At 43.8% G+C, this 15,115-nt stretch overlaps 1 protein-coding gene across 1 annotated transcript in view; it reads right to left on the reverse strand.

Moving 5' to 3' along the window:
• Window positions 1-522: 522 nt before the first annotated feature.
• LOC137371159 (SH2 domain-containing protein 1A-like) overlaps window positions 523-15,115 on the reverse strand; it is a 74,746-nt gene continuing 60,153 nt past the window's right edge. The window contains exon 4 of the mRNA XM_068033219.1: window positions 523-1,077. Coding sequence (XP_067889320.1) covers window positions 1,034-1,077 — 44 coding nt within the window. The 3' untranslated portion in view covers window positions 523-1,033. The remainder of the gene's footprint in view (window positions 1,078-15,115) is intronic.

Here is a 15,115-nt window from a genome sequence, read left to right on the forward strand (position 1 = left end):
GCTCCCCGCAAGACCACCAACTGCTCCCCATCCCAATCACCCCGGCACCCAGCTCCCAACCTGCCAGCGACTGGGACCATCCAGCCCACCATGGACCACCCCCACAATCAAGACTCCAGACCACCATGTGACCCCCACCCCTCCATAATTAAGACCCCCTAGGACCACCATCTGACTTCACCCCTGCAATCTAAAAACTTGCCCATTGCAATCTGGACACCCCCATGCTCCCAACTACCCTCCACCCCCCAACCCACAATCAGGACTCCCCCCGATCCCTCTCACCTACGATTGTGGGCTTCGGGCCTGTGTAGACTTTGCCTGTCAACCAGCCTGTTGGTGAGGTATCTCCACTTAAAGGAGCCCTTCAGCTAAATTTGGGAAATCCATTCTTCCAAGTTGCCCGACCTCACAACAGCCACTTACCCCCATGCCCCCACCCCACATCCCCTCATAGAACTCACTTCCAGGTTAAAATCCAGGTCAATGATTCCTTTCCCCCAAATAGAGAGCAAGGCAGTAAAAAATTAGTTCTTTATTCAAAGCTTACACAAACACAAGTTCCTCATTTACAGTTTCAAACTTCTGGGGGTAAAAAGTGCACTTTGGCTTCTATTTTAAGACGAAAACATGATGAATTATGTAGCCAGGGCCAGCCTGCTTTCCTAGAATAATTAGACAGCTCTTTAAAAGAGTTGGCACAGGCACAATGGGCCAAATGGCCTCCTTATGAGCTCTATCAATCTATAATTCTATGATCAGATGAGATGAGATTACATGAGATTGTTTCAAAATTAGAAATTTAAATTCTACAGCTTGGAAAGAACAAAGCATCCAAAATATTAAATGGGGTCAATCAGGCAATTTTCACAATTTTAGGGATGCAGAACATTTAAAGCAACAAAACACTGACTAAAAAACAATCAAATAAGATAAAAAAAAGCAACATTTAAGCAGATGAACATATTTCATTCCGAGATAATCCGTTCATGATCCAATAGTTGGAGACTCCTCTGTTATACTCTTGTTCCAGTCATATGCCAAGCATTTCCATATACTTACACTCATCTTGTGAATCTAGAGAAAAGGAAACCATTAGAATTGTACAATGGAATGGTTTAAAGAATTAAGTATAAATAGTTTTTGTAAAGTAAATAGGGAGAAAGTGCCTCCACTGGCAGGACAGTTGGTAGCCAGAGGACACAGATTTAAGACATTTAATTGACAAAATAACCAGAGGCGAGATGAGGCAATTTATTTTTAACGTAATGAGTTGTTGTGATCTGGAATGCACTTCCTGAAAGGGCGGTGGAAGAAGATTCAATAGTAAACTTGCAAAATGGAATTGAATATAAAAGTGCAAAGGAAAAATTTGCAGGGCTATGGGGAAAAAGCAAGGGTATTAAACTAATTGGATAGTGCTTGCAAAGAGCCAACACAAGCACCATGATCCAAATAGCTATTTCCTATGCTATAAGACACTACAGTTCTATGAAATATCACAACTCATTGAAGAAGAGGTGAGGTCTCCTCCTTTCACTACTTCTTGTGAAATTGTAAACCGATTCATTGAAACATTTTGCATCGAACAGTGAACAGAGGAAATCTCCCTGCAATGTTTACGATGCCACAATGATCTGTAGAGGAAGTGTGGTAGCTAAGATAAGATGAGGAGGCCTTAAAGGAGCAGTGAGTTGTCTGTGTCACATAATAATCAGTTGAGGAAAATACTTTAGTTTCATTGCTTCCATAACTTCCTCATTTTATCTTATTTCAGACCGTACGCTGGACAGTGGACAGAATGCAAATAAAAAATAAAACTCGTAAGGGGTGAGCAATTTGCTCCAACAGTTTAGCACCCATATGGTGAAGATGAAAATTATCCCCAATGTCTTTGCCTGAAAATCTATCCTTTGTGTGTAGTACATTTAAATGTGGTTAAGCCACCACTTTCTGAATGGAGGTTGTTAGAGCATGTACTCCAGTATGAGGAAAACTGTCACTGGTCTATTGACATCCCAGCAGAAATCTATTTGTATGCTCATTAATCACAAGGCTCAGTCTTGTGAAATGGCCTTTCTCACTACAATTTTCTCCAGCAGTGCCGTGTTCTGCCACCTTTTGAAGAAGTCTTTGCAGGCGGAATCGCAAAGAGAAAAAAATGCTGGCAATGTGCAACAAAGGATTCCACTAGCACCTTCCTAATCTGTGACCTCCGCCACCTAGAAAGATAAGAGCTATAGATGCAGGGAACACCATCACCTCCAAGATCCTCTCCAAGTCACACGCCATCCTAGTTTAGACATATATTACTATTCCTTCATCATCACTTGGTAAAATTCCTGTACCTCCCTACCTATCAGCACTATGGGAGTACCTAGACTAGGGGTTCAAGAAGGCAGCTCACACCACCTTCCCAAGGGCAACTAGGGATGGACAATAAATGCTGGCCTTGCTAGCAAAGCCCGTATCCGAAGAATGACTTTTTTTAAAACACTAGCCAATTTTCCTCTTTCTCCTCTTGTCTGACCTGCTGTGCATTTCTGTTCCTCTGTCAGCCCTTCCTGCATGAGGAGATAAACTGCAGAAAGCACAAAGAAAAAATAAGTAGGAAGGGGATTAGGAGAAGGAAGAATCACTCAGATCACTGCTCTCGCTACTGCTGGGAGTTCTCATACTGATGTAATTCATAATAGCAAATGAAAATCAATATAATAGAAAAATATTGACAAATTAAATTGATTTGACTGACACTGACTGCTGCAGAGTGTAGGCATCCTAACAGATATAAATGAAATGTAATCAAATTGACTCTCTGGATCAAAACATGAAATTTGTAAGTTACCTGACAATTATAAAAAACAAGGCAAGCAAAAAAGCACAACCACAAAATGTCTTGATATATGAACTTAAATAAAGGCTTAATTGAATGTATTTTTAAAGACCAGACCTTGAATGTTAGTGTAATAAAGAGAGCAGTGTCTGTGCTAAATGAATCAGATAAGTTGATAAGAGAAATTGGTTTGAGAAATGAATTGAAGGATTTTTCTGGAAAAGCCCAGATCAATCAGAAGACCAGTCTGCATCTGTTTGGTACAGACTCCAATGCATTCTGATTTACTGGTGATTTGAAAGAATGGAGCACCACACACCAGTCTATTCACACATCAGCATATGGAATGTAATTGCAATATGAACGAGTAAAATCACCTCACCCAGACAGAATAAAGCTGTGAGATGAAAGGAGCGTGATTTCACCAAGTTTGCACTCTACTAACAGAATTATCTAAGTGAACTTTTCAAGATGTCACCTTGCCTCAATTGGTAGTGCTCTTTTTGAAAATTGGAAAGGTATGTGTTTGAACCTCATGCCTTCACTTGGTGCATGTTGAAGATCCTCGAAAGAGTAGGGAACTCTCCCAGTGTCCTGGCCAACAACCAATACCACCCAAAATAGAACAACTGGCCATCCATCTTATTTCTGATTGTGGGGTTTAGTCCCATAAAGAATAGTCACCACACTAGATCAACAGTCACTGCACCCTGAAAAATAATTCAAGCTTCAATGCAAATTTAAAAATTGTTGCATGATTATGACTAAGACAAATTATTCAATGTGGTAAAGGATTCTAGTGCAACGAGAAACAAGCAAAATATTAGGAAATCTAAGAGAAAGAAGCGATGTCAAGTTGATTTTTTTATAGGGAGAATAATAAAGTTGGAGAATAAGCCATCAGAGAAAGAATTTGAAATTTGAGGGCAAAAATAAGTTCAAGAGTCAACTGGATGGGGAGAGAAAGGATTGAGACATGGTGAGAACACAAATAGATGGGATTTAATCAAAAATAGGTGAAATTGTTAAGTCTAAGTAGTCTTTTACTGTTCCTAAATATTCTGATGTTCTGACAGCTTGATCTTGCTCTTTGCATAGACTTGAGCACAACTAAAACTGAGCCAGCTCCTCCAATGAAACCTTTAGCCATCACCTCAGGTTTACATTTGAATCTTATTTCAACAACCAGTGCAATAAAGTGTATTAGTGAAAGCAAAATACTGCAGATGCTGAAAATCTGAAATAAAAACAGAATACACTGGAAATACTCAGCAATACGAGGTAAGTTCTTTACACAGAGGGTGGTGAGTGCCTGGAACTTGCTGCCAGGGGAGGTGGTGGAAGCAGATACGATAGCGACGTTTAAGAGACATCTTGACAAATACATGAATAGGATGGGAATAGAGGGATATGGGCCCCGGAAGTGCAGAAGGTTTTAGTTTAGGCAGGCATCAAGATCGGCGCAGGCTTGGAGGGCCGAATGGCCTGTTCCTGTGCTGTACTGTTCTTTGTTCTTTGTCTGGCAGCATTATATAAGGAAGAAACATCTAACCTTTCAGGTCGATGACCTTTCCTCAGACCTATCGATACTGTATAATGTTTATTGGTGCCTTTCTTTTAAAAAGATTTATGAATATGATACCAGAGCCAAGAGGATATAACTGTTAAAATAGCCGGAACAGGCTGGGGCTCTTTTCTAGAGAAGTCTGAGGGACGAGCTGATAAATTATGAAGGGGTTCAATAGGGTAGTTGTAGAGAAGGTGAGGGAGAGTCCAAAACTAGGGATTGTAAATATAAGTTAGACACTAATAAATTCAATAAGGTATGAGTAACTTCTTTATCTAGAGATTGGTTAGAATGTGAAAGAAGTTGAATGTGAAGTAGTTGAGGTAAATAGCGTAGATGGATTTAAGGGAAGCTAGATAAGTACATGACGGGAAAAGGAATAGGGTTGGATGAAGTAGGGTTGGAGAGGCTTGTGTAGAGCATTAACAACAGCATGGACCAGTCAGGCTGAATGACTTGTTTCTGTGCTGTAAATTTCATGTAATTTTACCACTGCTCACACAATTTATAGCAAAATCCCTTCAGGGAAAACTGCCTCTTTGTGGGAGCTAAGCAGTCGTGGTTTGGAAAGAAGTGAAAAAGAAAAACAAAGATGTTCTTGTGCCAAGCACATTTAAATTGCATTGCAATCCAAGCTACAGATTATCACCCTGGATATAAATCTTGCTGTGAGGAGCAAGTAGGCATTAAAAGAAAACTAATGAACAGGTACTTGCATAATGTTAAGTGAATTTGCTTCTAAAAGATGTTCAAAGGAATTTATTGATCTACTGCCGTCTTTACATCAGACCAATAGAACTAATAATCTGTTTTAGGGAGTTCTTGCAATTCCCTTCTTTCTCAGCTGCAGCCTAATGAAGTGCAAGAAAAGCCTCACCGCATTATATTCAAGTCCTGGATAAACGTGGGCTTAATAAAGAGTTAGGGGGGAGGTTTTTCAATGCAGACGTGGGAAACGGAAGTCGGGACTGTTTCCGGGTCCCAAACCAGGGGGTAAACAGTCATTGAACTGAGGTTTCACGGAGTGCTCCCTTAAATGGCATGGAGATGGGTTTGGCAGCCAATCAGCAGCCGCAGGGGCAGGAATGGATGCAGAACTGCTCAAGTGTAGGTCTGATTTAAACACTCTAATTTCAGCCAGGAAGAAATTATATTGTGAGGAACTTGGAATGTCTCAGGACAGCCAGAGGCCTAGCTGCCTTCCTTGTGCTCAGGTGGTCCCTCAATTGTTCTTGGCAGCTTTGCCCCATCCTCTTATGCTCTGGCAATGCCAGAAGGGTGATGACTCCCTGCACTGCCCAAGCGTATACTGCCCATTCTTTCTGCCACCAGTGCTCAGCCGCTGACAACTGTTGCCCAGTGGCCAAGTCCTCCTTTGCAGCTTTCATGGGGAACAACTAATTCCCTGAGGCATCCATGACTGGCCTCCCACTGTGAGTCCACCTCCATTGAGCTGGTCTGCTCCAGCCAGCGTGTGCAGCCTGTGTGCCCCCACGAAAATCACATGCTCCTTAATGAGCTCTTTAACTATGTTAATGGGCCTTCTTAATGAATCAGGTGGGAACTCGGGGCCACCCTCTCCGGGTGAAACTCACTGGTGCCAGGAACGGCATCAGGAAATCAGCACACTGGCAGGCACCGGTATTTCCGCACCTCACCCAGCTCCATTTCAGCCCCTGGCGGGACACGAAAATTCAACCCAGAGTTGTTGAAAGGAAAAGCAATGCCCTGTATGGAAAGGGAAATCAAGCTTCCTGAAGGCAGTTTTAGCAATGGAAGTAATGTGGGACTTTCATATCAGGCAGGGGATATAGCGGGTTCAAAAAGAAGTCAACCAAAATAACGAAGGGCAGTGGTAGCATCAAAATTAGTGACAGCCATTGGCAAACTTGGAAGAGATATGAAGAAATGGTGTCCTCTAAAAATTGAAAGAAACCAGATTTTCATTGCATGGAGATAGGGAATTAATGGTGAACCATTGCCATACGAAAAGACTGTGTGCACTGAGGTATGAGTTTGAAAGGAAGTTTATAAATGAAGAGATGTTTCATCAGCAAAGGAATGGTTTGGGTTGGAAGAAGAGTGCGGGAGGTCATTAATGTGGAGAAGGAACAGAGTGGAAGAGTTATGACGAGCTGCTGACTTGATTGTGAGCTACCGCTGCAACACAGAGTGACTTGAGAGGAAATCATAAGCTCAGATGAAGAAGTTTACATAGAGCTGTGCCGCTCCATAACCCCCGCGATAATACGCATGCAGCCGCATGCGAGTTTTTTTTTAGATTAGAGATACAGCACTGAAACAGGCCCTTCGGCCCACCGAGTCTGTGCCGACCATCAACCACCCATTTATACTAACCCTACACTAATCCCATATTCCTACCAAACATCCCCACCTGTCTCTATATTTCCCTACCACCTACCTATACTAGTGACAATTTATAATGGCCAATTTACCTATCAACCTGCAAGTCTTTTGGCTTGTGGGAGGAAACCGGAGCACCCGGAGAAAACCCACGCAGACACAGGGAGAACTTGCAAACTCCACACAGGCAGTACCCGGAATCGAACCCGGGTCGCTAGAGCTGTGAGGCTGCGGTGCTAACCACTGCGCCACTGTGCAGTCAATTGGCCGGAAAATTGGCGTGGGACAGCCGGCGGCAGCAGGTAAGTTGATTTGCATGTTAATTTATCTAATTTCAGTATTTTAATGAAGGGCCCGCTGCTTGGTGGGGGGGGCGGAGGGCCGCACCGAGGCCTCACCACCACCGCTGCTAATATCCGGCCGGGCCTTCTTGGCATTGTGGGTCATGGCGAGCCACTCTCGCTAGCATTTTCCAGGCCTCCCCGCCACGACCCACAGCATCGAGGGACTGGTACAATTCAGCCCATAAAGTTCATAGAAAATACAAAGATGATTAATAACTAACAGGTTGCTGATTTACAATCCTTACAGATGCCCACAGATGATAACAAATTAATCAATAAAGGATCCAAGAACAGTGCTGCATAAAATATGCAAGGCTATCTTGAGTGGAATGTCCATGCTAACTAGGATCAGCCTCAGCAAGGCAATTGATAGCCTCAGGGAGCATAATGGCAACGTTTGAGACAAAAGTTAGCAGCCTCTGAGAGGGTATTGCCAGCCTCTGGGAGGGTGATTGCCAGCCTCTGGGAGGGTAGAGTGCCCTCGAATCCCTTTGTTTTTTGTGGGGTTTTCTGCATATTGTTGTTTAATTATTATGGCCTCACTTTGTAATTTACCGCCCAAAGATTCGATATTCATCTGAAGAGAGAAATTTTGTATCAGTTAATTGTACTTGTCAACAATCTTTAAAATAAAACGATGTTCCTGTGCACGTGCTGAATATAAGCTGGGTTAAAATGTTTTTTTTCAAGTTTGCCATTTGTTTTTGCAATTGTTGCACTTTCATTTCCAATCACAAAGGATCTAAATACTTTCTATTTGTGGGTGGCCCAATTTCCAAGCCATTTATATCAGTGAGAGGTCATACATGACAGGTTTGTTGCTGCTATGTTCTCCATTTCTGCATGCTTTCGAGTTGAGAAAAGAAAACTCAGGACTGCCTATAATTGACTGTTAAAATCAAACCCAGTCCCAACACATACTTTTTGAAGATGGTGCACAATTAGCATCAACATGCTCTAGTGTTGTTTCCTGCAGAGATCTGCAACCTCCAAGTCACACAACAGCCTGACTTGGACATAATTGCCCATTCTTTCACTGTCACTAAGTAAAAATCCTGGAACTCTGCCTAACAGCATTGTGGAAGTGCCTTCACCACACCGACTGAAGCAGTTCAAGAAGGTAGCTCACCACCACCTTCTCAAGGGCAACTCTATTTGGGAATTAAATGCTGGCCTTCCTAGCGATGTTCATATCCCAAGAATGAATTAAGAAGAATCTTCCCTGTACTTCAAATACACAAGAACACAAGAAATAGGAGCAGATGTAGACCATATGGCCCATCGAGCCTGCTCCGCCATTCAATATAATCATGGCTGATCTTGGGCTTCAATTCAACTTTCCTGCCCGCTCCCCATATCCCTTGATTCCCTGTGAGACCAAAAATCTATCTATCCCAGCCTTAAATGTATTCAGTGATGGAGCATCCACAACCCTCTGGGGTAGAGAATTCCAAAGATTCACAATCCGGAGTGTAGTAATTTCTCCTCATCTCAGTCCTGAATGATCGGCCCCTTATCCTGAGACTGTGTCTCCGTGTTCTAAATTCCCCGACCAGCGGAAACAATCTCTCAGCTTCTACCCTATCAAACCCTTTCAGAATCTTGTACGTCTCAATGAGATCACCTCTCATTCTTCTAAACGCCAGAGAATATAGGCCAAATTTACTCAGCCATGGGATGTTTTACATGGTGCCCAAGCTGGCAAGACAGAGCCTTTGTTTAAATCTCTCATCTGAAAGATGGCACCTCTGACAGTGCAGCAGTACTGAAGTGTACTATATTGAAGTGTCATCTTCTGGATCATGAGCTCAAGTTCTGCAATTGAGCTTGAACCCATGACTTTCTAATTTAGCAGCAAGAGTCATACAACCAGCATACTAATTCAGCAAGTTCCTACAACTAGGGCGGTTTCCATCCAGTAGGACTTCCATCTACTATAATGAGATATTAAGGGGAAGTTGGTTTAAAGTTGGTCTATGAAATGCCGTTTTAACAGGACAGAAGGGGGAAAAACATTGGCCGGAATTTTACGGTGGGCAGACGGGAGCCAGCCTCCGACGTAAAAGTCGGTGGCAAACCCGCTTCTGCCTCACCTGGGGATCCGTTCCATATTTTACGGGTCCCCAGGCTTTATTTGTTCCGAGGCAGGACTTCCACCGGCAATCAGCGGGCTGGCAGCTCTTAGTCCCAGCAGCGCCACCTGGAGCAGTGCCCACTGCTGGGACTGCTGCCCAGCCGAAGGTAGAAGAAGATGTGGAGCCGGGAGGAAAGGTAAGTTTTGGCTGCTTCGCCGAGGGTAATCAGTTGGGCCCCAGCAAGGCAAGGGTAGTCGGTTGGGGAGAATGGGGACCGTATTGGGTTCTGGGGGTGGTTGGGGTAGCGGGGGCAGCCCTCCATTGGACACCCTGTGCCCGATGAGCAGGCCCCCCCACCCCACCCCGGGATGATCGGCAGCTGCCTGGATTTCCCAGGCAGCTTTTCCTGGCTCCAGGACGTCCGCTTGCCACACGTAAAATCGCGTGGAGGCGGGTGAAGGCCATTAAGCGGACACTTAAGGGCCTTGATTGGCCTGGGGCGGTTGGGCCATTTTTCCACCCCCTCCCATCCCCCCACCCCAGCCCTACGTAAAGCGCGGCGGAGGCGGGAGCGGATTGGGAATGCCTCCTGGAGCCTCTTGCTCCATTTTACACCACCACCTCCCCCCCCCACCCCGCCCCCCCCCCCCCCCACTGCCACCATCCTGCTCATTGGGGGGTGGGGGGCGTAAAATTCTGGCCATTGTCTTTATTCCTGCTTTTGTATTTTTCAACTATTGTTTTAATGTATAACGTTTACCCAACTTGATTCAGTTACATTTTTTTTAAATCTTTGTGTACTTTTCCAGTTCAGACAATAAGTAAATACGAAGAGCAGTGGAATAGTTCTTACCGATATTTGAATGTTAATTCCACCCAGACCGTGTAACAGCATCTAATTGTACCTTGATTCTTTGGAAGCATCTTTGCAATATAATTTTATGCTTGGAGTCGAACTAGATTTAAGAATGCAGCAGGACTGGGGAAACAACGTCCACCATGATGTCGTCAATCATATCTATAGGGCCTAATGGACCTGCTGCAAAGCCAATGATCACCATGAGGATGAAACTAACAGTCGTAGGCAAGGTTACAAGCACACTCAATTTGTTTTGTCCTCCCTGCTCTACCATCAGATGCAAAGGGCTGAATTTTATCAGCGCGCTGCACTCCAAGGCATCGTGCTTTGAAGTCAGCGGCCTTTCAACATGGAAGCGCTGCAGAGCCCCCGCGATATTATGCGCGGCGGCTCATTTAAATGGACGGGGCGGAACGGCCAACCCCAATGATGTAGAGGGGGCAGCCGCTGCGTCCCCGGCAACGGCGTCCAGCGCCACCGCACAGGCACGGCGCCATTTTAAAAGGCTGCAAGCCCTTAGAAGAAATTTACATGTTTAAAAGGTACCTCTTTGTTTCAGGAATGTAGTAATAATTCGTGCACACCTGAAATCGCCTCTCTCACCTCCCCAACGAATGAACATTTAACTTTATGCCCCATCCCCCCCAAAATAAATTCAGTTCTTACTCACGACCTTTCCCCCAAAAACTTTATTCCCTTTGACCCTAAACCCCTTCCCACCATCCCCACAGCCAATATGGATTGTTTTGCCCGCTTCCCCCCTCCCCGCCCTGATGATTTTACTCCTCCCGCCTCCCAACCAGTGTCTCGCTTCAGAACTCCATACAGAGTTCCAAAGGCGCATGAGTCGTGGCAGGCAGCCATACAATCGGCATGGGACAGCCGTCATGACCAAGTAAGTTAATTTCAACATTTCTTCAGCTCACTTTAGTATTGAGATGAAGGGGGGAGCTGCACCGCCGCCGGTAATATGCAGCGGGGCTTTCTCGGCATCGTGCATCGTGTCGGGCCTCTCCAGAAAGCATTTTATGGGCCTCCCCACCATGATGCACGACGTCGAGAAGCTGGTAAAATCCAGCCCAAAGTCTTCAGCTGTCTTGCTCCCATGCTCTGAAACTCCCTACCCAAGCCCCTTCATCTTGCTACATTTCTCCCCACATTCAAAATTGTCCTTAAAATGTTCAAACAGTATCTTGGATCACGCTCACTACTTCTACTCCTGCTCAGGTCTGACACCAATCTATGAAGCTCCTTGGAGCATTAAGGAAGTCATATTAAAGCTTCTTCACGAGCATCTTCCAAACCCATGACTTCACCACCTAGAAGTGTAAGGGCAGCTGGCGCACGGGAACACCATCACTTCCAAGTTCCTCACCAAGTCACACACCATCCTGAGTTGGACAATCGTCGCTGAGTCAAAAACCTGGAACTCACTTTCTAACAGCACTATGCAAGTACCTTCACCACAAATTCTGCAGCGACTCAAGAATAAGTCTCACCACCATCTTCCCAAGAGTAACTGGGGATGGGCAATAAATGTTAGCATTGCTCATGACCCTAGAATGATTTTTTAATATGTCTATATAAATGTAAAGTTGTTGCGGTGAAGGTTCACACATGAAAACTGGCCACTTTGCCATTCCTAGTCTGTACCCCAACATGAGCCAGCACCATCAAAGCAGGAGGTGAAGAAATTGGGAAGATACATAACATAGAGCCAAGAGATGGTAGTAGCAAGGGAAAACTTGGAGCCTGGAGAGAGGGACACCCAGAAAGCAGCATCGAAGGAGCTTGTTTCCAGCATAACAGAAGGCACGCATCGTGCTGTAGAATTCTACATCTACACCTATACAGCAGTGAATAGAAGTGATCCACTGACTTCAACTAAACTTTGAACCAAGAGAGAAACCTACAATCACCTCAGGCCTGCAACTAATAAGAACTTGACTTCCAGGAGAATTTAACAGGTTTACCGCGACTGACCCCAAAACCTACTTATAATCGCTTACCCTTTTTCCCTCTCTGTCTCTTCTTGTGTGTTTGTGTGCACAAGCGAACACATGAGCGGATGTGGTTGCAACAATTTCAAGATAAGGCGTATTGATCAATAAACAATTAATTTTCTGTTCTAAACCTACAAGAACACCTGTTTATTTGACAAAATAAAAAAAAAGGGTTAAACCCTAATAACAACTGCTACAGTCAGGTGGGAGTTGAACAGTGGAAACCACCCAAACCTTACCACGTGGCCATGGCAACCAAATTTGTTGCTACATTGACGTTAGAGGAATAGACTCAAGTACAAGATTAGAGTTGAAATCCCTGTATTGACTGATTTGCACTTGAACATCACAGAAGAAGCAACTTAGTCAATCTATCAGGGGTGAGATAGATAGCAAGGGAATCCTGCTTGGGTGCAGGGTCTCTCTTCCTGTACCACTCATGGATGCCTCTCCTTGAGGGTTGACTAAGGAACAGCACTGATAGCATCTAGAAGCTAGAGTCTCCTTCTGAGAAGTATAACAAATGAAAAAGGAAACAATTGGGAACACAGGGTAACAGGGTGGTGCAGTGGGCTAACATACCACAAGACCCCTAGTTCAAATCTAGCCTATGACAAGCCTGTACTAAGACAACTAAAGTCATCTTGCTCCGTTGCCTATAAGGGGCCAATGTGAAATCAGTTTGAGCAGTCTCATCCCAATACTTTGAGTCTGAATCCACCCACATCTCAGAAAGGTTGTCACTCTCACTCACTGGTGCCATGTACGGTGTTCTTCAGGGTGTAGCTGAGATACATTGTAGGCATAATGTAAAAGTAGCTTTAATCTGCTTTCAACCATGGGCCATGCTAAGGGTGCTTGATATCAAGGGATGAAATTACCTCTCTTGATAATTTTACTGAAAACATTGTACTCGGGCTGACTTTTTTTGAGTGGCAGAAGTCGAAATGTCTTTTATTTTTGGAAACTGGCATCCTTCACATCAAAACGTGTAAAATTTTACAAAGCATTTAATTTATTTACTTTTGGGAATTATGTGAATGTAACTGCTAAAGCAAATGGCGGACAGGAAATCCTTCATCACCTCATCAAAGTTTTTAAGTTACAATGAAACACACTCATCACCATCAGGCAGTAAATGGATGAAAGGTAATTTTATGTTGTTTTACTGTAATGGTATAATTGCATGATAATAAAACTGTGAATCATTTCTTAGGTCTGCATCACAACTATTTACCCTCTAGTGTTGCAGGTGTGGCTTACAACGGTGTCTTTTGGCCTCTGAAAGGTTTTTTAAAGTCACTTTGTGATTTGTGTTTTGTGAAGGTATTTATTCTTCCTGCCACAATGTTAAGCTTGGCTTTGACACATCACAGACTGTCCACAAGAAAGAATGTCATAGATCCTGCTATGATCAGGAGAATCTACGCCAGGGCACAATTCAAATTGAATGGGCAGCTACCATCTCAATCCTATACACAAAAATACAGGAAAGCTGGAAAAGCAACATCACAGAGAGAAAAGACAGATTAATTGGATGTAGGCTTCTATCAGAACTTGTTTCCACCCAAAACATTTCAAGGATTTTCTATTCTTGTTTCTGATTTCCAGCTTTTCTAATGCTTTCATGGAAAAAGAAGGGAGAAAAATCAGAATACGGAGTCCCCCAGGCCTTACCTGTTTAGAGAGGGACACTGTCTGGGATTGGCTGGCAGGCCAGTATCATGAATCCCAACTGGGAACCAACTGGCCTCCAAGAGTAGTGCAGGACTAGCCTAGGTCTCTGATGTTCCCTCCTTTTATTGGGGGGAAATGGGGGGAGTGCCTGCCCTCTATTCTATGCTTCCTTTCACTATCATATAACTTACATCAGGATTTTTCTGACTGGGGATATCAATGGGCAATGCCCATTTCCCAGCAAATAGCTTCAGATCTATCCTACTCCCTAAAAGGATATCCGACACCCAAAAATTGCTAAAATCATAACTTGGCTTACTGTATCCAAAAGTCACCTCTGGTGCAGATTCATTTGTACAGTGCTGTTGTTTACAACTTATGAGCTTATCAACTCCCAATGAGTCAAAAATTCAGAATGACTCATGTGAAAGGAAAATAACTGAGAGTGTTTCATTCTAGTTGGAGTGCAACTGGAGGGGGGTGTATTTTCAGCATAAAGTATTACTCTGTAAAGCCAGGTCATCAAAAGGTTGTTTACTATTTTGATCAGTTATGACAGAAAGTGGCAGTTTATTTCCAGTTGCAGTGCAGAATGTTCAAGATCCATGACTAGACCTTGGGGAGATGTATCATAGAATCATAGAATGATTACTGAACAGAAGAATGCCACTCAGCCCATTGAGGCTGTGCTGGCTCTATACATGAGCAATCCAGTTAGTCCCATTCCCCGCCCTTTCCCCATAGCCCTGCAAACTTTTTTTCCTTCCAGTACATATCTAATTTCCTTCTAACTACATGTAACTATATTTAAAGACTAAGGGAGTGAAATGGCTCTTGGGCATTAATGCAAATTGGGGGATACAGAATCAGTAGGCTGTATTAGAGCCCACAAAAATGATCTGTCGATTCACTATTGCCCAATTTGCATTACCGCCCAAGACCAATTTCATCCTCTTAGTCTTTAAATACAACTACATGCACTCCTTTGACCTAGTGGGTAATTGCACTACCTATGGGGTGCAAAGCCATATAGACCAGAAAAATCCCAGCTCTGGAGACTGATCTTTACTGAGGTACCTGATTTCACCAAATGCAGATGCTAGCTTTGGTCTCATGATGCAGTTGGGGAGAAAACAAATAAGCCAAAGTTCCCCATTCTTGACCATTGTCAAGTGATGATGATTGGAAAGTACATTGTGAAGATTAGGTGAGGACAGGATCAAGCTTGGGCCACCCAAAATTGAAAAAGTTACCAACCATCACTGCTCAAGTGAAGGGTAGATATTTGGACAAGATACTGTTGAGCTGGCAACATCTGAGGCACCGTAATCTAGCAAAGACTCATTGATTTCATTGAACAAGAGGAGAACATCTAAGGGCAATAAGAGATAGA

The sequence above is a fragment of the Heterodontus francisci genome, chromosome 6 (genome assembly GCF_036365525.1).
Source record: "Heterodontus francisci isolate sHetFra1 chromosome 6, sHetFra1.hap1, whole genome shotgun sequence".
Classification (NCBI taxonomy): domain Eukaryota; kingdom Metazoa; phylum Chordata; class Chondrichthyes; order Heterodontiformes; family Heterodontidae; genus Heterodontus; species Heterodontus francisci.